The 23,905-nt window shown below is 34.3% G+C and overlaps 1 protein-coding gene, 1 long non-coding RNA gene and 2 other non-coding genes across 4 annotated transcripts; 1 reads left to right on the plus strand and 3 right to left on the minus strand.

The window, feature by feature from the left end:
• Positions 1-4,977: 4,977 nt before the first annotated feature.
• On the plus strand, positions 4,978-15,495 carry LOC144555282 (uncharacterized). Its single transcript, XM_078303562.1, has 16 exons — positions 4,978-5,266; positions 6,041-6,235; positions 6,317-6,391; positions 6,628-6,795; positions 7,231-7,394; positions 8,663-8,881; positions 8,983-9,109; positions 9,337-9,525; positions 10,163-10,249; positions 11,413-11,576; positions 12,180-12,299; positions 12,513-12,738; positions 14,040-14,099; positions 14,184-14,357; positions 14,811-14,920; positions 15,204-15,495. Exons 1-16 carry the CDS (start codon positions 5,075-5,077, stop codon positions 15,367-15,369), a joined length of 2,436 nt encoding a protein of 811 aa, XP_078159688.1. The 5' UTR covers positions 4,978-5,074; the 3' UTR covers positions 15,370-15,495.
• A 6,455-nt stretch (positions 15,496-21,950) lies between these two features.
• On the minus strand, positions 21,951-22,034 carry LOC144556212 (small nucleolar RNA snoR118). Its single transcript, XR_013512236.1, has one exon. It is a non-coding gene; the product is annotated as a small nucleolar RNA snoR118 (small nucleolar RNA).
• On the minus strand, positions 21,951-22,515 carry LOC144555670 (uncharacterized). Its single transcript, XR_013512080.1, has 2 exons — positions 22,268-22,515; positions 21,951-22,175 (listed from the first exon to the last, which is right to left on the minus strand). It is a non-coding gene; the product is annotated as an uncharacterized LOC144555670 (long non-coding RNA).
• On the minus strand, positions 22,098-22,172 carry LOC144556346 (small nucleolar RNA R66). Its single transcript, XR_013512353.1, has one exon. It is a non-coding gene; the product is annotated as a small nucleolar RNA R66 (small nucleolar RNA).
• Positions 22,516-23,905: the final 1,390 nt, after the last annotated feature.

A 23,905-nucleotide genomic window follows, 5' to 3' on the forward strand; every position in this document is an offset into this window, starting at 1 on the left:
AGAATGAATACTTCAATGCGTATAAATGAATACTTAATATCTTAGGTATGAATATTTGCGTGACAAGATATGAATACTTGTGCAACGGATAACTCGAAAATATATCATCATGTATCTCATTTAAAAGATAAAATTGTGTAGAAAACATTCGTGATTTTAGATTTACAAAATTCCTCACAAATCGTCAGAAATATTGTTTAAATTGAACATAGAAGAAAAAATCATCTCTAAAAATGTGTAAAAGATGGATGAGTGATGTGTCCAGTTTTTGTATTACACTTGTACGATGAGGATGAATACTTTTACGATGAGATATGAATATTTGCGTGATAAGATATGAATACTTGTGCAACGGACAACTCGAAAGTATGTCATCATGGATCTCATTTGAAAAATAAAATTTTGTAAAAAACATTCGTGGTTTTAAATTTGCAAAATTACTCACAGATCGTCAGAAATATTAGTTAGATTGAACGGAGGAAAAAAATCACCTCTAAAAACGTGTAAAAGATGAATAAGTGATGTGTTAAGTTTTTCTATTTGTACTTGCACAATGAGGATGAATACTTTTTCGATAAGGATGGATACTTGTGTAACGGACAACTCGAAAGTATGTCATCATGAATCTCATTTGAAAGATAAAATTATGTAGAAAACATTCATAATTTTAGATTTGCAAAATTCCTCACCGATCGTTAGAAATATTGATTACATTGAATGGAAAAAAAAAACCACTTCTAAAAACGTGTTTTTTTTTTAATACTTAATATCTTAGATATAAATATTTGATGTGTTATAGATGAATACTTAATGCATTATATATGAATACTTGTGCGCGTCAATTGTAAAATCTTTCAAATATTATATGGTCTTTAAATAGTAAGTGGTCCCCCTAAGTAGTTAATAGTTATTCAAGTAAAGGGATTGTTACGAAAATAGCTAGGTGCTCCCTATTTTTAATTATGAACTGAACTTACACTTGATAGTCGTTTCAAGTTTGATCAACATCTGTAAACAGAGGGATTAAAAAAAGAAACAAAAAAAATTAAATTAAAAGCATCATGTGCTTTTCCTTTGCAAAGCACTGGGTCTTCAAAACTTCAAATCATGTTACTTCTCTGTATTCCGAAGGCAAAATTAAGTTGATCTGTTTGAGGCCTGACGAGTGCGATATCCATTTGTCCAATAACTAATGAATTCCAATTTATTGTACTCTCTTGAAAGAAAAATATATATATATTATCGCGGACCAAATCGAGTCAGAAAAAATATAAGCAAGCAACAAAATAATTGTAAGTGATTCGGTTGAGATCTATTCTGCTGAAAGGCCACGGAATAACAAACTTCATTATTAACTATAGAGATACAGCATTAAGTGCACAATTGTCGGCACAAACAATGGCTTATATCAGGAGCTCATGAACAAATCTCTCTCTGTCATTACAATCAAGGTCTCTCTCAGTTTTCTCTCATCTCACTAATCCTACAATCAAGGTCTGTGGCCAACAAGTGATGCCGTGTGGCAAAGTCTGACATGTCCTCCTCATCTTAGGTTGAGGATGAAGGGAAGAGTGTTGAGGTTAGGCCTTTGTAGAGAAGGCAGATTAGTGATGATGTAGGTAGGAGAGATCAGGAGATGAGGATTTGCAGGGCAGAGTAAAATATTGGACAATCATAATCCAATAAAAAGTTTAATATTAAAATTTAATTGAAATTAACTTAATAATAATTTCCTTTTCTTGATTTAGATACTGTATGTTATATTTTAGGATGATTTTTCTAGATAGACTTGGGTCTATATATCCACTAACATTCACAGAAAATAAGGTAAATATGTATTACATTTGTTTTTTTTTTAAATTGAAAAAGAAAATTACATTTTTATTGGTTTCAATTTAACCATGTGACTTCCTAACAAGTTGTACATATCAATAATATTATGAGCCAAAATTTAGAGTTTTATAGGTATACCGCAATTTTTATTGATAGGAAAAAAATATTAAAAATATTAAAAATAAGAAGCGTTGCGGAGAAATTTTAAAAATAAGAAGGCAGTATTGTGCCGTGGCGTCCCTCAGAGACGCCATGTCATACTTCGGTTCTGCAGGAAAATAAAAAACCAATTAATTCGCTGTGGGACGCCATGCGCTACATCAACCCAAAAAAAAAAAAATAATAACTGGGACGCCATGCCCTACATCAACCCCAAAAAATAAAACCAATCAACTGGAACGCCATGCCGATCTATGGTTCAACGGAAAAAAAAAAAAAAAAAAAGAGTAGAAACTAGGCCGCCACAGGCCACTATGGTCCGTTAATAAATATATAGATTTGGTTGATGCCTTGTTTTTCAATATTGGTATTTGACACAGACTTGAAAAAAAAATTACCAAGCATGAAATACAACAGGTACAAAAAGGTGATAAGGCTTTAGCTTAGTTAAAATTGATTGGCTTTATATTATCAGCCAAGAATAATAAATTTGATTGGGTTCACATCATAATTTATGAACTGTATAGAAGTATAGGTATTCCTAATTGTTAATTATGAATGGTGCCATCTGCCATAAGACAAATTCAATACGTATTTATAAGTTTTAATACGTCCCAGTTAATTGGCTTTTTTTTGGGGTTGATGTAGGGCATGGCGTCCCAGTTATTTGTTTTTTTTTTTGTTGATGTAGCGCATGGCATCCCGCAGCAAATTAATTTTTTTTGTTCAGAACCGAAGTATGGCATGGCGTCCCTCGGGGACGCCATGGCACAATACTGCATTCTTATTTTTAATTTTTTTAATTTTTTTTCCTATCAATAAAAATTGCGGGTAGGTATATATATCTATAATCTATCACATTTTTCTCTACAAGTTTGTGAGGGAGCTGTGACAGAGGCTGTGTGTTTGCTTTATTAGACAAAATTAATTGTGCACCTTTGATTATACTACAATCAGTGCTGATCACAATTTTTCCTAAATTTATACAGGGCTCCATGAATTGATCCTAATTTTCTCTAAAAATTATAAGGCCTTCTAGTCTGAAGCCCATCCAGTTAACAAAACAGATCAAATAAAACTATAAAAGGTGTCCGTATCCACCTATGTACCGGACCGAGCACAATAAGAGCTGGCAAATTCGCAGTCGAATGATTGAAATTTGGTGTCTATTTCGATATACGAAATCTGTTTTGAGATTTGTGTCAGATTAAAACTGATGACTCAAATCCCATTCTACTTGGTCAGTATTGCACCGGATCTAAATTCAAATAAAGAAGAGGCAGGAATCGAATTCAAGTCCAGTTTTGTACTGGACGGTAGAATTTGTAAATCGAGACCGTTCATTAATCCATTACGAATCTCAAAACGGACCCCCTATATTTATAATAGGCACCGAATTCTAATTGCTCGACTGGGATCGTGCCACGTTTACGTGTAATTCGGTGTGGTGCCGAAAATCTATTGTTCATTCGTTCTTAATCCAACGACAGTCACTGGATCTTTTGAATCTGTATCACCTCAGGTATCTGAGGTGCAAGCTATAAATCTGGACCATTCTTTTCATGTGGCACGAATCTCAAAGCAGACCCCCTACCGTCCCAATTTGCTCCAGATTGAGTTTGGCCCAGCTAGGTTTAATCTGGACCGTCAATTTTTTTAAATTGTAACTCCGGTACCGGGCAGGACACGGACTCGGATCTTTTTGTCCATTTTAGCTTTTTAAATGAGCAATGTGGTTATTACATTTTTTCAAACATTTGACAAGACTGCGTCTAATTTCTAAGATGCATAAATGAGCAAGACTGCGTCTAATTTCTAAATGAGCAAATAGTTTGACTAAATTAATATATTCGAACAAAAAAGAAAAACATTTTTCTTAAGATGCATAACATTACGAACTTCGAGCACATACACTCAGTTTAACTCGCAGACTTGCGCATTTTAAGTTTTGAGGGTTCAAATGCCTCTCTATTTTTTTAAAATTTAATAATTCAAAATTTAAAATTTAAAAGTCAAAATAAAATTATTAAATGTGATCTATGTTATTTTCTCTATGTGCTCATAGAAGATTATCACATTTCAATTTTATTTTTATGTGAATTAATAACTTTAAAAATCAACATCTAGAAATCATTCACATTAGTGCGTTTTTTACATATTCTTGATAACAATCAAAATAAAATTGAAATGTCATAATTTTTTATACGTGCATAAATAAAACGATGTAGATCATATCCAACTGTTTTATTTTAACTTTTAAATTTTAAATTTTAAATTGAGTGAGTCTATGGTACTATGCATATCACGGGTTATTATTGTGCTACGGCTCTATATTCGAATTTTCAAATCCTAACGGTCGATCCGAACCGTTCATCTTGTTCTCCATATTAATATGTGTTTGAAGACCAAATTTTACATTTTTTGAAATTTTTTTACTATTTTTTTAGATATTTAGAAAATCACTTGATCTGAAAATTCTGGACCATCCAAAAACAGTGATTTTCAATAAATCTAAAAAAATAGTAAAAAAATTTCAAAAAAGATAAAATTTGGTCTCCAAACACATATTAATATGGAGAACAAGATGAACGGTTCGAATCGACCGTTAGAATTTAAAAACTCGAATATAGAGCCGTAGCACAGTGCCAAATTGTAATATGCATAGTACCATAGACTCACTCTTTTAAATTATTAAAGTTTTTATAAATAAAGGAATTTGAAACCCTCTTAAGTTTTTAACAAGTGTATAAAATGCACTTGTAAACTCGTGATATCTGAAGACGGACATAGAGCCTGAAATCTCTGAGGTAACTCAAATTTTGAGTTCAGATACATATCATCCGATGAGAATCTGGATCAATCCGGTCCGAAATGGAATGCACGGAGCCTCTTTAATATTCGTGCCAAAGAAGATCGGACGGTGAATATCTAATCTCAAATTTGAGTTACCTTAGGTGATATGAATTCGGGAAACGAAAAAAAAAGAGTTCCCGTCACCGCCGAGTCATGCGACTGAGATCAGACAGCTCTTGCTCCCTTCTTGCCCACCTTTCTCCAGTCGATCCCGCCACAATCAAATTGGATGAAATCCCTGATCCGATCGCCTCTTCTACTCTTTTTCTTATCTTCGTTTCTCCTCTTACCGGGGGCCCGACCAGCTAGGCAGGCTTTCCGGCGAGATCCCGGCCACCCGCACTGGCACCACGGCGCTTTTCACGATGTACAGGAAAGTGTTCGCGCCGATGTGCGCCGCATGCTCCACACACGCGCCGAGGTTTGTGTTTTTCAGTTCCCTATATCTGTTTACGTACTCTTGTGTGATTTGTCTTTTACTTTTCAAGTTTGGAATTCAATAAGGCTGATTTGAGGAAATTGAAGGGTTTTAGATGGGAACCGGTTGATTTAGAGGAAGTACTTTATGAATTATGCATGTGATCATCGGTGAGATTAAACCCTGAATTATAGCGACACCAGTGCTCAGCTGTGTAGCTCCCTTAGTATATGTTTTTCCATACATCATCTCTAGTTTTATCGCTGGATATTAATTAGGCTGATTTTGGGGGGAATTTGAGGAAATGAGATTGAAATTAGTAAGAAAATAGAGAAAGTACCAAGCTGAACTTTTCATCTCTTCATGTGATTTATTTGTGATGACAATCCCAGCCTCGTAGCAAGCTTGGTTTTTTTCTTATTATAGTCAAGGTCTAAATCGGCAGTAGAACTTAGCAATGCAGGAGTTGTCCTCTTTAGATAATTTTGGTTTCGTTGATTTTTTATGGCAATTCAAATGAATCAAAGAAAAAGTCAAAAAATGAGTGAATGAGTGTCTAGTTGGTACTGATTGGTGGTTGATCAAAATATTTACAAACTTGTAAAAAGGGACCCAAAAATGATAATATATTCGAGAAGGGAGAGATTGCTTATTGTCTGGTTCCACAAGTGGTGGGTTTTCCCATGCTCATCTTTTCTGAATTTAAGTTCCCCTTTTGTATTCCTTCAAATATTGTGTAACTGTTATCATCAATGTCTCATATTTTGTATATTTCAGGTACCATTTCAGGTCCCTCTTGAGGTCAATGTTGTTCTTGTTGGTTTTAATGCTGATGGAGGGTATAGGTACTCGATCGATGCCAGAAAGCTCGAAGATTTTTTGAAGTTAAGTTTCCCTACTCACCGGCCTTCATGTCTAGAGACTGGCGAGCCGATTGATATAGAGCATCACATCATTTACAATGCCATACATGTAAGCTTAACTTTTTAGAAAGGAATTATTTTAAGATGATGGTATTTGAAACTTAAGTATTTTATTTTGGTAATTTGGTAGGTTGGTCAACCTGAGCTGATTTCTCTGGAAAAGTCACTGAGGGATGGAATGGTACCTGCTGGAACAGCTAGAGAGGTGAGTTTTATTTGCTTTAATATATTGATTTTTGGCTGGATAAGATGATTTAAGAGGAGACAGATTTCAGCTTATGCTGCTTATACATTCTTTCCTTTGAAATAAGAGAGAGAAATTCAAAGGCCATCTTGTGATTCTCAAACTTTGTCCGTACTCTTGCTTCTGCCAATTTGACGTCTTATTGTCTCAACTTGTCTCTTTTGAGTTACTCACATGCTTTGTCCTTTCACTTTCAGAGCGAATATGGAAAGGAACTGCCTCTATATGAGGTGGAAGCTACAACTGTAGAGCCCATATTTCAAAGGCTTTATTCCTTCATTTTTGATGTGGAGAGTGGTGGTTATTCTGCCACTGAAATGGATCGGCCCGTTCCTGCTGCAATCTTTGTTGTCAATTTTGACAAAGTAAGCTTTGTTAAATGCATGTATTTAACAATTCCTTAATGTATCTTGTGCACTATTTTCCCTTCTGTGATGACAGTTTTAATTTGGCCCCTCAAATGTTGGACTCATGCCCAATTATACCCCCTGATTGTACTTATTCAATTAAACTTATCTGTCAGCTAGCACCTAAGAGTACAGTTGTAGTCCAAGGTCAGAGTCGTACACTTGTCTATATTTTGTTTCTCACTGATGCCACATCAGCATCTGACATGTCAACAATGTAAGGGGACTGACTGAAGCACCATTTAACAAATACCATAAGACAAATAATCGGCAAATAATTTAACCAATGAATCATTGGTGCATGATCAGACTTTCCTCTTTTATTTATATTATATACATATCGTGTTTCTTATGTGTTATGTAAGAAGAAGACTAATTAAAGCATCTATGCAGGTCAGAATGGATCCAAGAAATAACGGAACTGATATTAATCGGCTAATGTATGGGACGATGAATGCATTAACTGAAGAGGAGCTAAAGAGACAAGAAGGAGATTACATATACCGGTACAGGTACAACGGAGGTGGTGCCACTCAAGTTTGGTTGAGTTCTGGAAGGTAAAGGCCAAACTCTAAATAGCATTATTTTCTTTTTCATTCTTTTTATTGTACTCATTATCTCTTTGATTAGATATGTGCACGGATGCCCTGTATTTATGTTGGATTTTTTGCTAAATTTGTTTTCATAAATGTTCTTTCTGCATAGGACAACCAACATTTGTTACATGTGCGTCTAGCACTGGGCATTGTTTGTCGTGTGCAAATCACTGCAATTAGTCATCAAGCCAGGATAAAAAGTAACCAAAATTTTGCCTACTTGTGTGGCAACTCAATCTCTAGTCCGTGCAACCCTAGATATAAGTTTGTTTGATTTCATTTTTACTGAAATTTGGCCTCGAGCAAAAAAGAGCTTGTTTGTCAGGAGGACTAAATATGATTATTTAAGATTTAATCCATTCAGTCACCTCCAAACGTTTCAGCATTCATTGCAAACTTGAGAAATTGTGAGCATTCTTTGCAACTACACTAAAATTTTGCGCAAAGTTGCCAAATTAGAGGCTGACGAGGCATCTCATTCTTCTCTTAATATTTCATTAGATAGTATGCAAGCATATGACGAACTAAGTTAATTAACTGAATGCTATATATTATAAATTACTAGTAATGACATAACTAATGTGTCAATAATTGATTGTCTGCTGTAGTCTGGACTTGCCCAACAAATCATGTTATAATGTGTTTCATTTATTAGGTCCCATAAGAATAGCTATTACTCTATTAGAAAAAAGAATGCTATATGATACTCCTCTTTAATTCTGTTTTTTCTGTTTTCCAGAATTCTGAATGTATATCGTCTGTATTATTTTTTCCTGGTGTCCCATTGGCTTGAGAGTCTGGATATTTGTAACCTTAGTGCACAATTTTGTGCCACAGTATCCTTCCAGTTGCTTCTTGAATGCTGATCTGAGGGCACATGTTCTTGCTGATTATAAATGCTGAATTTTAACTTAAAGCTTATATGTATGAGTTGTTTTCTTCTTTGAGTTATTTTATTCTAATTGCCGGCAGTCTAAACCACATCTTTATTCTGACAACATTATTTCTGGTTAGTGCTATAATCATGCATCCAAACATACCTATGCCGTAGCTCTACTATCTTAATTCGGTGTGTGCTTGGTCATGGCAAGATCCATGTGTAGTTTTTTGGTTATGTTTTCTCACTATCTTTGGATTGTCTATATGAGATGAGGAATAGTTTAAAACTTTAAATTCTTTTTGCATCTAACTATATTTTCTCCTTCTAAATCATTTTTTTTTTATTGCAGATTTGTAGTAATAGATCTTTCAGCAGGGCCTTGCACATATGGTAAAATAGAAACAGAGGAAGGTAGTGTTAGTTACAGAAGCTTGCCTCGGCTTTCACATTTGTTATTCCCAAGAGGCACTGCTTCTCCAAGTCCCAGTTCCAGTCACGATCTTTTTATGGGGCAGCTCAGTGCATTAATTTCTATTACAATTGAGCATGTCATAGCTCCAGATATTAGGTAAACACTACAACTGAAATTTAGGAGAAAATGATAATTACAAAAGGCATTAAGAATACAAAGCAATGTTTAATCTGCAAAACAATCTTTGTTATTTCCAGGTTTGAATCAGTTGACTTGACCACAAGGCTGCTCGTACCTATTATTGTGCTTCAAAACCATAACAGATATAACATTCTCCAACCAGGCCATAATTACAGCATAGATATTCAAGCAATTGAACGAGAGGTACAAAGCCTAAACTTGTGGGGTGCATGATTTAATATTAATCTAACTAAACCTAGTTTGGTCATTTGTTGCTTAAACATCGCATGTTTTATAAGTTAATGGATGGTCCAACTTATGTTACACTAATAATATCTTGGCTCTTTTGTTACATTTATTTTGCCTTTTATGGCTCATACAATACTTTTTAGATGCCATTGAAAACTTTTGTACTTTATCATGTCCATCAGGTGAAGAAAATGGCACACACTGGACAAGAGGTTATAATAATCGGAGGCTCACATGCATTGCATCAGCATGAAAAGTTGGCTATTGCTGTTTCCAAGGCCATGCGGGGTCACTCTCTTCAAGAGACAAAGACTGATGGTCGTTTTCATGTTCATACAAGAACTTATTTGGACGGTGCTATATTAAAAGAGGTCATCTGTGTGCATTTATCTTTATAAATATTTTTTTCCTTCTATTTTCATGCAACCCTTCTCCTGAGGCATTTTTTTCTTTCGAATACCGCCGCTTCCTAAAATTGGGAGCAAAGCTATCCAAATATACCGAATTCTAGCAACACTTACCAGTTACCACCCCCTCCAACCACACACACACACACACACACATGAATCCATATTCCTACCCATAGGCAGATTTAAGCACTGTGAATGGGGGTCAATGTCCATCATTCTTTTCAATGTTATATACATATGTACAGTACTTTTTATGGTATAAATTATTCTTTTAAAAGAAAAATCAAATTGAACCCCATAAAAATGTGAGAATCATGCAATTATTGACCCCCATAGTTACGATTTATGCTTTTGATATGATCATTATATTGATGTTTAATGTGGTGCTTGACCCCCATTTAAATTTTTTCCAACCCCGTCATTGTTCTACCTGCCTAGCCACCCAGAAACCCTAGACCCCGGCGAGCTGCAAATTAAAAGTCAGAGACAGCAATATTCAAGAGTGGGATTCAAACCCATGCCCTTTCAATTGCATGCCAACACTGTTAATCACTCTATTACTCTTCTTGTTTTGTAAAATTTTATAATTTTCATTTAGGAAATGGAGCGCTCTGCTGATGTCCTTGCAGCTGGTTTACTTGAAATGTCAGATCCTTCACTTTCCAGTAAATTCTTCCTTCGTCAGGTAAGTTTGTTTTATTTTTGTATGCTATATCTTTGAACTTCTTAGATTTAGCCCTCAATTTTGTAAATTTGGTAAATAACCCTTAAAACGATTGCTTTTGATGTTTAGTTATGGTAAAATAATGCAAAGATGAATTCATGTTCCTGAGGCCAAACTAATTTGCTTATACCCCTTACAAAATCCTAAACTCTCATGTTGCCTTGGAAGGTGAGATGCTCATGTCTTACTCCAGAAAAACATATACACAATATGGACTCTTCTTCATTACTCAATAATCTTCCCAATACCTCTTTGCCTCTGTTATTTCTTCTCTAGAGATGAAAAGGAACAGGGGTTTGTAGATTTTTGGTATTTTTTAGAGAAGTTTGGTGAGAAGTGAGAACCGATGTGTGTTGTGTTTTTCATGTAAAGAAGGGCATATGGGCTAGGGGTGAGTAAATCGCTCATAACTCGCTCATTAAAAGCTCGCCTAAACTCGCTCATTTATCCGCTCATTTAAACTCGCTCATTTACTTAATGAGCGAGCATGAGCATGTCCCAACTCGCTCATAACTCGCTCATTAAGAATTTGCCACATCTAATTCCTGCCACATTTAATCCTATGTAATTATGTGTAACATCAAGTTTGCCTCATTAAGATTGATAGATAGTGAGCATAGTTTCATATTTAATCTTGTGTAATATAATGAGCACAATGTAACATTTAATCATGTGTAATATACTAATATTCATTAGTTTCATATTCATTTTTTTTTTGTAAATCGGCAGAACCAAAACCTCCACCTAAAACCCAAAACAAGTAATAATCATAACAACTCGCTCATTTAAATGAATTATGACAATTTGTTGGATTTTGTTATGATGACTTTTAACAAATTTTGTTATGCGTGGGCACACTATATAATTATGTTATGAGTCATAAGTCATAACTCGTGAGCCGCTCATAACTCGCTCATTAAAAGCTCGCTCATTTACAACTCGCTCATTTACTTAATGAGCGAGCATGAGCATACCCTAACTCGCTCATGCTCGCTCATTAATCACCCCTAATATGGGCTGTTTAGCTCTGCATTGTGCATTTACAGAGGCATGTATAAACTATATATATTTTTCTTTGTTCAGACTTGAGATTGTGTTGTTTATTTCTTGTATTCATTTAACAGGGTTGGATTCGTGATTCTGATATAGCAGAAGACTCTGTTGTAAAGTCAAAGCCAATATGGGAATCGTACCTCCCTAAGTCTGAGAAGAAAAAGAGAAGGCTTGAGAAGAAGAAACAGCAGGGGGATACTCTGTTCAGGACATATGGGACGCGTGTCATTCCTGTGTAAACTTCTCTCTCATGCATTTTTTGTTTTGTTTTGTGATTACTATATGACTTTTTGGTATGCATGTGGTGCTTGCTAAATTTTGTGCATGTTTGTTATATATGTGGAAAGTCTTTTAGTTAAAGGGTGCAGAAGTAATAGTTAGAATGCAACAATATGTAATATTAAAAGACCCCAAGAGGTATTAGGTTATGGAATGTTAAGGTTTACCTGTGTCTTCAAAACAAGCATAACTTTGGATAAGTTAACCTACCTCTGGACATGGGTAAACTTGTAGTTTCCTCAATGCACTTGTCTTACCTGAGTTGTAGTGCTGTCCTTGTGTGAGCACAATTGTGGGTCGAGTCAAGTCCTGTTCTGCAGTTATACCCCCCCCCCAAAAAAAGAATGGGAATAATTGTCTTTATATTGCAAAGAGAAAGAAGTTTAAATAAATAATTACAAAAAAATCTGAAATAGAAATGCCAAATAAGCAAAGTGTACTTGCTATGTATCATAATCTCTAGCAAGTTCTTGCCATTGAGCTAAAATTTTGTACCTCTGAACCTATCCCACTAATCACTGGTGCTAAATCATTATCTTTTCTTTGCATCTGTCAACAGCTATGTGTTATCGTTAGCCGATGTCGATCCAAATCTTCTAATGGAAGATGAAAGCCTTGTCTGGACAAGTAAAGATGTGGTCATTGTACTTCAGCATGATAAGGAAAAGATACCTCTTAGGTATGATTTTTGAGGTTGTTATTTAACACTTTTTCTTCTTCATTACCTAAAAAGTGCCCTTCATCTGGTTGTGGAGGTATGGGGTAAGCCAATTTGTATTGTAGACTGTTCTGACAGATACAGTGTGCTATGAGAATCAGGAAAGGGAAATTTTTCGAAGAGAAAAACAATTCAGACTAAATGTAGAGTCACTTCAATTTTCCTACTTGTCAGTTATGTGTCAGAGACGAAGAAGCAACATGCTTTTCCTTCGATGTCACAGCGGCATATTTTGGCTGGCTTGGCCTCCACAGTGGGTGGTCTAAGTGCTCCATATGAAAGAGCATCACATATTCACGAGAGGCCAATTGTAAACTGGCTTTGGGCAGCTGGGTGCCATCCTTTCGGCCCTTTCTCAAATTCATCTCAGATAAGCCAGATGCTTCAGGATGTTGCCTTGGTATGGCCAATACTATTATTGTATTTTTCTTGTTTTTGAAGTTATTGCACTGTTGTTCCTTAAATATTATTGCACTGTTTTTGAAAGAGCATCCACATACTGTGTCCTGTTTTGGTCCTTGATGTTTAAAAGTTTTCTTTTGGCCCCTATTGTCATATGATCCCAAAGTTAGACTAAATTCTAGCGTGTTTTGGCATGATATCAGAAAATTTTTTACTGACAGATTTTCCATCAATTTGACTTGCTCTGTGCCAGTATGTGTAAGGTTATTTTGTTTCTTTCTTGATCTGAGAAACATAAATAAATGATGCTTACCGGTAGTAAGAATTTTGAAATTTCAAGGACCAAAATGGCACAAGCGTAATATTTTTTATGCTCTAGGTAGCGTTTGTTTGATATTCTCTTTTTATATGTGATTATTTTGATCTGGGGCTTCAGAGTTTTCCGAGATTTTTTTAGTTACCATCTTAATATTTTAAAATTCTGACCTTACCAGCGCATTTTTGTAAATTCAAATTCTACCATCCACGCTGATCAGGTCTGCGCAGAAGATCCCCAATCCATGCAGATTGAATCTGCGCAGAACTAGGTTCCACGCAAAATCAAATTGCTCAGAACTAGAAAGAAATTAAGAAGGAGATGCAGTTATATGATTAATTTAAATGCTCAGTGGGATCCGCGAAATGATGCAGCGTGCAGTTAACCGAATATCTATTTTAAATAGTTTAAATGCTCAGTGGGACCCACGAAATTGAACTCGGGACACTGTTTTTGTCATGAACCAGTGTACTTTATTTACTATGTGGGGCCCACGACTGGAAAGTTCTGAAAATTTTAAATATATCAGTTGAATCTGAGCAGATTGATTTTGCAAAAAAAAAATGGTTCCCACGCAGATTGAATCTGCACTGAACCATTTTTCAAAATATTGGTTCTGTGCAGATTTGGATCTGCGTGGATGGGGGATCTTCTGCACAGATCAGTGGATGGTAGAATTTAAATTTCCAAAAAAACACTGGTAAGGTCAGAATTTTAAAATATTAGGATGGTAATTAATAAAATTTCGGCAGAGTTTTCATAAATAGACTTTGAGTTTGAAATTTCATTAGATCTGGTAACTCTGGTTAATTATCTCATTTGGAGATTTTCTTGAGTAATATAGCTTTAAGGTGACTTCTAAGTTGCAAGTATAGTTGCTGGCTCCTAAGCTATATGTTTGGACTGCTTTAAAATGATTTAACCTGGAATTTCAACTGTTGGTCAATGACATCTTAGTTCCCAAAAATTTCAACTTTATGCAGAGAAGTACGATATATGCACGAGTTGATTCTGCTCTTCGCAAGATAAGAGAAACATCAGAGGTAAAAAAAGCAACACACAAGGTCTATCATTTAAGGTTATTATAAGAAATGTATATTAAGATAATAGTTATTATAATACTGCAGGTGATACAGTCCTTTGCGACAGAGCACCTGAAGACGCCATTAGGTGAACCTATTAAAGGGAGGAAAAACAAAACAGTCGCTGAGTTATGGATTGAAAAGTTCTACAAAAAGAAAACAAATTTGCCGGAGCCAATACCTCATGAACTTGTTGAAAGGCTTGAACAGTACTTGGATGTAAGTATTACTGCTGCTTGGTTTTTCTGTTTCTTTTTATTTTCAGCTTGTTATTGGCTGTGTTGGAGTTTTGCATTATACAAGATTGGGTTTTGCTATTTAACCTCTAAATCCGTTAGAATAGACCAAGCATTTATGATGTTTCAATCTTGAGCTTTTTTTTTTGAAGTATTTTGCAAAAACATCTACTTGGGTTAAATCTAGCAAAATGACATAATTGCCTCTTAATTGTTTCCTTTAGCTCAACCAAATTTACATATGGCCAATTCTCTTGGGACTTGTGAAAATTATAGATAGAGCCTTCAGAGGCAGGAGCCAGATTAAAGGATGTATATTCAAAACAATTGTTGGCTTTTGTTCGCATTTATCTGAAAAGATGATAGTGTCATTTGCATAAAAAAATTTAGAAAGTATTGTCTCAAATGAATTATGTCATTATATGACATGTATCAGAAAATAGAGGAGCAGCTTGTGGATTTGTCTTCATTGTTATATGACCACCGTTTGGAGGATGCTCATCAAAACAGCTCTGATATACTTCAAAGTGCAGTTTTTACTGAGCAGTAAGTTTTATGCTTATGTGGTTATTTTTCAATTGATATTAGAAAGAGAGATTACCAGTAGGATTTAAATAATGCTTTGGACGATGGCTTAAATTAGTGTATAGCCGAAAGATGGGAGTTTGGTCCAAAGATGCATCAAGTTTATTGCAAGTAATTCATTGAACAATATAATAAAAATTAGCACATGAACAAAATATTTTAAGAAAAAACACTATACAACAATAGTATGTTTCTCTTTGTTTATTAGTTTTAAAACAGTGTTTTATGAATTTTTGGTGTACAGTTATGTAGAGAGAAGTATACAGTCCGAGAGAGAGAAGATGAAGTGCTGCAGCATCAAATACAGTCACCCAACTCAACCATCTCAAGCCTTTGTTTATGGAGGGATTTTAATGGCTGGATTTCTTGTGTACTCTCTTGTAATTTTCTTCTCTTCACCAGTTCGCTGATAAGTACCACAATTGATGGGTCTCTTGGTGATAATTTTTGTAGTTCTTCAATGTTATAGCCTTGTAAAAGGTTCATTTTTATTCAGAATTTTGAAGAACAATGGCTTCTTATAGGCAAGTTGCTAATTCTGATCTGAACGCATCAGTTGTTTAGAAATTTAGTTTGAGGGGTAGGGATTCGAATATATATATATTTTTTTACTATATATCCTCAAGATCTGTTTGCCAAAGAAAGAATACAGATCTGATTTGAAGGCTTAATCACTATCTGAATATAGATACTATATTTACTTATTTCAAAGAAAGAATAAATGAAGAGTAGAGAGGGAAAGTACATGGAATTTGATACATAAACTATTTACACTTCTAGACATCATCCGTGCTATATGAAAAAAAAAATTAATAAAATTTGTTAGATACAAACACTTAATATATGAACTATTCATATTTGCATTATAAGATATTAATACTTGCAATACTTGATATTGATACTTTCAGACATCATTCAGTGATATAGAGAAAAAATTGATAGAATTTGTTAGATACAAACACTTGATACATAAATTCTTTACATTTACATGACGAGATATGAATACTTACAATATTTGATATTAGAAAAAATTATTTTTATGTCACTCCAAAACATGAAATTTAGAAATCTGTCACCTCAAAATCTTAAATTAGTAATTGCCACTCCAAAATCATTATATTTAGCAAATTATCACAATTATACATATAATTCAAATATTTAATTAAAATTTACTGAAAAGTAGCGTATAATAAAACATATTTTGGTATTTTCAAAATTACCCTTCTCTCACCACCGCCCCATTTCTCTCTAATTCATTAAACATTAAACCATTTTTCTTTCCTTTATGCACCAAAATTGCACCAAAATTACTCAAAAACCTCTAGAGGCGTTGAAAGAAAGAAAGCGAGACAAGACGAAAATACAGAGAAATGGCGGTGGCATCAGGTGTAGTTACAGTAGAGAAGGTGAGAGGCAGATCAACCATCACTCGCTGTTTTTTCAAATACCCCCTGAAGCTTATTCTCCCCAAAAAAGTAAAACCTCTTTTTCTCGAATTAGACCCTACAAGTTCTGAAATGTCACCGGATTTTTCCGATTGTAATGTAGGTGGGCGTCTCTCAGGTTGATGCAGTTTGGATCTATGCTCTCTCCTATGGTGGTGGCATAGTTTCGGTTAGATCATTGAAAATTAAATGATATAATTTCTAAATCACAAAATGGGGATCATTTTGTCTTTGTTTGAAAAAAAGTTGAATTCCTTGTTGGAAAGTAACTTGAAAACGAGTAACAGATAAGCACCTTAATTATGTTGTATTCAATGCAAGCTATAGTGCAGCATTGTTGTTAAACTAATATCAGTTCGGAGAGGTGTGAAGTTGTCTCAGAGACGGGAAGGTAGAGAAATGGGGCGGTGGAGAGAGATGGGCAATTTTGGAAATACCAAAATACGTTTTATTATACACTACTTTTCAGCCAATTTTAATCAAATGTCTGAATTATATGTATAATTATGGCAATTTGCTAAATATAATGATTTTGGAGTGGCAATTAGCTAATTTAAGTTTTTGGGATGGCAAATTTCTAAATTTCATGTTTTGGAGTGGCATAAAAAAAAATTCTTTAATATTAATACTTTCAGACATCATTCAGTGTCATATGAAAAAAAATTTGATATAATTTATTAGATACAATTACTTGATACATAAACTATTCATACTTGCACGACAAGGTATGAATATTTGCTCGATGATGTATGACTACTTGCATGACGAGGTATGTATACTTATGTGACATATAATCCAAAAGTATGACATGGATCTCATTTGAAAGATAAAATTGCATAGAAGATGTTTGTGGTTTTAGATTCACAAAATTCCTCACAGATTGTCAGAAATATTGACAAGATGGAACGGAGAAAAAAAAACACCTCTAAAAACGTGTAAAAGATGAGTGTATGATGTGTTCATTTTTTTCGAAATACTTAATGTATTATATATTAAAACTTGCACGCATAGGTATCTATATTTGTGCGCATTAGTTGTAAAATATTTTAAATATTAGATGGTCCTCTAACTAATTAGTGGTCACATGCTTGAGGGACAGAATGGAGAATTGTTGCACGAGGATAACTAGGTGCTCTCTATTATTAATTTGGATGGTATTTAGAAAGAAAATACCTTTAACTACATTTAAATGCGCATAATTTTTTTTAGTTACCATTTCACAAAATAAAATTACACGAAATTGATATGGGTTTGGAACAAAAAATATTTGTACAAAGTACGCAAATATAGTCTATGCACCCCCAAAGGGGGATTCGTATCCTCTGCATTAACTCAACTTAATCCAGAGTATAGGGCTGTAAATGAGCCGAGTTTGAGCGAGTTACCTCCAATTCGAACTCAGCTCGTTTAATAAACGAGCGAGTCAACTCGAGTTGAGATGATAATAACGAGTTGTAGAGCCAAGTCGAACTCAGCTCGTTATCAACTCGAGTTGGCTCACAACTCGTTTATAACTCGTTTAACCAGTGATAGTGTTACAACACGAGTTCAAACATATTTTACATGAATCTTAAAGCACAAATAACAGTCTAGAGATTCGGGTTTGATTTTTTGGGATTTATTGTGACCAATATTGTATAACTTTATGTAACTCGAGTTATAAATGAGCGAGTTGGGGCCAACTCGAACTCAACTCATTTATTAAACGAGTTGGCCAACTCGAGTTGTAAATGAGCCGAGTTAAATAAGCTGTAAATGAGCCGAGTTAAACAAGCTGTAAATGAGCGAGTTACGAGTTCGAACTTTTTTGCCCAGTCCTAATCCAGACTGTCTAATCTGTGTTGGTACGAATATTAAAGTTGCTACGTGCATTTCATCTGGAATCGAATTGACTCGGTTCCTGATCAGATGATCGAGATACATTAACTCAACTTTTGTGTTCGTGAAGAAGATGCGGACTCCCAAGGGATGGTACACGGTATTATATGTGAACCTTAAATTGACCAAATTTGACTACATTTTATCATAAACAGTTGTGCGGAAAATATGTGAGTGTCATCTCTTGATATGCATATAATATATGTACGTACTTTATAAAAAAAAAAAAATTTCACATTCATGTCAACTCCGTCTTTCTTTCTTTTTTTTTTTAATGATAACTAAAAAATATTTGGCTAAGCGTCGGTGTTAAATATTAACTTAGGAGCCGGTTGAATTTACAAACGAATAGTTCGATTTCGGCGGGATCAAAAATTCGTGATTTGGATATAATTCTGATATAATTTGAAAATGATTCCGTACAATAAAGAAGCCCAAAAAAAAAAATCCGCTTTCTTTTCGTGTTTTACTCACAAGTAAAACGTATTATATGTTTCTTTGCATTTTATTTAGAGTTTCGTTCAGAAACATCAAAAAAACGTTTAATATATTATCTACGAAATAGACGCGTATATTGTCACTATAGTTCCAACTGAAAAACAAGAGTTTCATACATAAATTATTTGCTTCTTACTTCATTCTCTCTCCTTACATAAATTCTTACATATAATCAATCAGCTTCCATTGATTAGCTTAAAATTAGTGACTAAACCTCTTGGCCATTCAATAACGTACATGTACGTCTTTTCTAGCCTTTCCATCAGTGTTATCAGAATCAGACCAGACTGAGCGGTCTGGCCAGAAATAATCGGATCTAGTTAACTATCTGGTCTAATTCGTTTGATGGACCGGTTATGCTAATAAATCATTCAAGTTAAAAAATCCGATAGGTTTTAATAAAAACCGCTGAACCGTTCAAGTTAAAAAAACTGAGTCTTCTGTAGATTGGATTTGTTCTCTTTCTTTACGCTCTTTTCTTATCTCTCGTGATTCCAGTTATTGTCATTTTTAACACCGGTGAAAATGAAAATCAAGCAAAATTTACGTATTAAGGGATATAATCATGAAATTACATGAACTTCTCTTTAATGACACTATTTCGTGGATTCCCCCCTTTATATTTGCTATCAAAGAGATTTCTGCTTCATCAGATTAGGAATGGTGGGAACGATTACTGCTTTGGTCACCTGAGCTCAGTTGATTGATAAAAAGATGCAAGTTGTTTCTATGAAGTATGGTTGTTACTCGTTTGAAATTGGCACATTACATTGTTTCAAGGTGTAAGTAATCTCATCAATTATTAATTTAAGTTTGTAAGTAACATATGGAACTCAAAAGGTTAATATTAGACATGATATTATTAAATAAGTGAACTCTCTTAAAGTGTTCGATGAAATGTTCAAGGCAAGATTTGAACTAAAAATGACACTATTGAACTCGAACACATTATCTAGTTCTTGCACCCTACTGACCCTAAACCCTTTAAAACGGATCCCTAATAGTTACTTGATTTAAACAGATCCTCAGAATACTAGTAAATTGAGCATTGTTTTCCATTACATTTTTTATGAAGCATACCCTAAACCGTTTTCAATGTTCGGTCCGGTTCTAATAACATTACTTTCCATTCATTTTTCTTCCTTTTCTTTACACATTCCTATATGTAAATTGATTCATATGAGGATAACGGAGGCAATAAAATTTGATGGATGTATCCGACGGCAACGAAGAATTGTACTTTTTACTTGTATTCGGTAAAAGTAGGATTGTATCAAGAGGAGGGTTCAAATGCCTTTATTTTTTGTGTCTCCACTATGCCTCTATTTTTTAAAACTTTGATAACTTAAAATTTAAAACTTAAAAGTCAAAATAAAACCGTTATATGTGATCTATGTTATTTTCTTTATGTGCTCATAAAAAATTGTCACATTTCAATTTTGTTTTAATGTGAATCAATAAGTTCAAAAATCAATGTCTAGAAATCATCCACATTAATGCATTTTTTACAAGCTCTTGATGACAATCAAAATAAAATTGAAATGTCATAATTTTTTACACGTGCATAAATAAAATGATGTAGATCATATCCAACGGTTTTATTTTGACTTTTAAGTTTTAAAAAATGGAGGCATGATTGAGGCACAAAAAATGGAGGCATTTGAACCCTCCTCTTGTATCAAATTGTATTCCAACCAAAACATGTAATCTTATTAGAGAGATTTAGATATATGCCCTTCATAACTTCATTAATTAGATATTTGCCTATCAAAACTTTAAATTTAATTATTTCCCCATTCAAACTCATTTATTTTATTTATATACCCATTTTGTGATTTAACCAATTAAAAACACTACTTAACACTGATAAACAAATTAAATGACATTTTTGCCTTATCCGGCATTTGCTAATAAATCGGCCCTCCTCTTTTCCCCATTATTCATTTCTTTTTTTTCTTTTTCTTTTTGCAAAAAAAAAAAATTGTCCTGAGTCAATCAAATTCGAGATCCAATTTGCAAACGCCAGTGTTGCTGATCGTGCTTGCATTTATCCAAAAGAGAAAAGCTCTCCATTTTAAGAGTAAAACAAAGAACCAAACAGTGTGCTGACAAGTAGATTTTAAGCTAAAGAAAAGGTTAAACTAGGATTTGGGTATTACTTGAAGCAAGGCGATAAAATCCTAGTATCCATCAAAATGAGGCTATCCCTGTGAAAATAACAACTGAGATAAAATCCTAGCATCTGTTCGATATCGATCTGACAAGTCAAATCAAATGGAGTTGCTCCTTGAAATAATTTCCTCCATTTCCATTGATGACCTGTGCTCTTCAGCTTATCATATATCAGTTTATCACGGCATTGAAAGGGAAGTGAGGATCCCAACAGTGTGCTGATGTGTGACATTTTGAGAAGAACCGTTGATTAAATATTTTTAGCACATAGGCAAATATTATTCTCTCTTGGCTCTCTCTCTAATTTAGCCACATTTTCTTATCCACTCCTGAAGTTCTTCTTTTGCAAAAAAGAAATCAAAGGAAAAATGTAAATCAAAGCAAAGGGAATGAAGAGATAAGAGGAAAACTGTAATTTTATTTTTCTATCAATATTAATTAGCGTTTTTGATTGATAAATCACTGAATGGATATAAATAAATCGAATAGGTTTGAATGGGGAAGTTTTAATGGGTAAATATCTAATTAATGAAGTTATGATGGTCTAAATTTCTCTTAATATTACATCTGATTACTAGTTGGAATGAAGGAATTGAGATTTGAAATTCATCTGTTAACTAATTCACTAATTACATGATTCAAAGTCCAATTATAAATTCCTTACCGTGCATTAAAATTATAATGATCAATAAAAAAATTAGGTTACGAATACCATCTCTTGCAATGAAGTCAGATTTCTAGTCAAATTTAAAATACTGTTATTATGTTATTTGATCTGTCAATTTCAATAAAATACAAAATTTTGTTCTTTGCACTCCCGTTTCAAACCATGATTGATTCAAAGTACAGAATCCCTGAAACTGGAAAATTTGGAAACAAATCATTTACGCCGTGAGATATGTTCGATTTCTAGGTTGCATCCAACGGCATAAAACAGTGAAATAAATAAACCTATAAAATAAAAAGCGAAACACAACAGAATAAGAATTAAGGGCTAGTTGTCAGACAATGCTTTCTAGGCAAACGCATATGCATCAAAAATTGCAATATTTGCTCAGAGCCCAGTGCATTTCATCATTCCAAAAAACAACGAAACATATATCAAAAATTAAAATCTCCCTAATATTTTACTCGATTTAAAACGGATCCTCAGAAAATATGCTTGTAGTTGTCATCAATAGAAGACTATCAGGTCTCAAAGATTTCATGCCATCATCGGATCCCTAATTAGATGCGGTTTTGACCAATTAAACGGGTAAATTTGCAACAACATAAAAAAATTACTAGTTAATTTAGGAGAAATAATTCGCTTCACCTCACAATGAATCAGAGGTGATGCGACTCAAAATCCCCCTGAATAATATCACCCTTTCGAAAAATTGAAACCCTAGATGGTAAAAGAATAGAGATCAACTCATCGAAGGGATTATAGAAACAGAGATGAACGGGAAAAAAAATAGCTTGAATCTAAAAGCATTCTAAACGGAACTATAAAAGACAAATGGATGAGTTACTGCTTCTTCCCTTTGCGAAGAATTTCTTCAACCAGCTCGGCTGCTGCGAACTTCTCTGAGCTCCGAGCAATAATGGAGCATATATAGAGATTGCTTCAAAACAGAAGGAAAAAATTAGGGTTTCTTTTGGGCCTCATTTTAAAGCCTGCTTAAGCTATTTTATGCTAACCTTTTATAGTTTCGGGCCTTCATTTCACTGCTTCGTGGAAATACCTTTTTTTTTTAATCAATACCGGGCAGAGGCTGCCATCTTCGTGGAAATACCTACTAGTACGATAAAAAAATAAAAAAAATAAAAAACGCGCCGCAGCAGAACCGACGCAGTGAAAACCTCAGTGTGGAGGAAATAAATCGAATCCGCATCACCCCAGGTACCTGAGGTGCAAAGGTACAGCTTTATGTATACTCTTTGAAATTTTAAAATTATATATTTTTTCTTTCTAAAATTCATAGTACCATATATATTCTTTAAATTTTTAAAAACTCATAAATTTACTCAATTAAATTTTTTTAAACGCTCTACGTTTATAAAATGTCAACTTTACCCTTTATTAAAAAAGATGAAATATGGAGCATACATCAAAGAAATCTTCAGTTTGATAAGCATAAATTATATACACATTTGATCTAGATTTTATCATAAAACAACCTCAAATATCTTGTATTTTTAATATAAAGTGATTTAAATACACCTAGAATCAAGTTACTGCGGTTGTTTGGCTTTTCATTGCAGGAAATGATGAAAAATGGCGAAAATACCATTCAGTGCGGATCAAACCACCCGCAGTGCGGATCAATGCAGCCGCACTGAGTACTTAGCCGCATTTCCAACATCCAAGCGCTGCACAGGAAAAGTCCGAGCCTAATGCGGATGAACTTCCACCCGCAGTGCGGATGAGCCCAGCCGCACTCAATACTTAGCCGATTTCAGAAACTTCAGAAAAGCAGACTCCACCCGCAGTGCGAATCATCCATCCGCACCTCCATCCGCACCCAACTAATTCGCAGAAGTTAAAAAAGGAAACTTAGAGCCAATGCGGATGAGACCACCCGCAGTGCGGATCAGCCATCCGCACTAGACCCGCAGAAAAGCCAAATTTACACAGTTTCAACACGGTTTCTATTTTTGGCACTTCATGGACGCGTTTTACAGCCAAATGTGGACAAGGCATCCTGGAAAACAATCCAAATATAACACCCACTAACTCCACTTTCTAGGCTCTTAATTGGGCATGATCCTTGGCTATAAAAGAGGGTTCATTCTCCATTCAAATCATCTCTTCCTCTTTCATTCTCTCTCTATACACACAATACTTAGCGATAAATTCTGAAGTAAGGAAAACTTTCAAGCAAGGAGAAGAAGAGTTTCCTGAGCAAGAAGTCGGCAAGATAGAGGTTTTTGATTTGTTAAATGGTGTAATTACTTCTTTTATTTCATT

The sequence above is a fragment of the Carex rostrata genome, chromosome 6 (assembly GCF_964058835.1).
Source record: "Carex rostrata chromosome 6, lpCarRost1.2, whole genome shotgun sequence".
In the NCBI taxonomy this organism is placed as follows: Eukaryota; Viridiplantae; Streptophyta; class Magnoliopsida; order Poales; family Cyperaceae; genus Carex; species Carex rostrata.

What these genes read in the sequence shown, in the direction of transcription:
- LOC144555282 (XM_078303562.1), top strand. Translation starts at nt 5,075, where the DNA reads ATGAAATCCCTGATCCGATCGCCTCTTCTACTCTTTTTCTTATCTTCG. An exon ending in GTAAATTCTTCCTTCGTCAG is followed by an intron (nt 10,250 to 11,412) that starts GTAAGTTTGTTT and finishes TTCATTTAACAG; the next exon opens with GGTTGGATTCGTGATTCTGA. An exon ending in GGCTTGAACAGTACTTGGAT is followed by an intron (nt 14,358 to 14,810) that starts GTAAGTATTACT and finishes GACATGTATCAG; the next exon opens with AAAATAGAGGAGCAGCTTGT.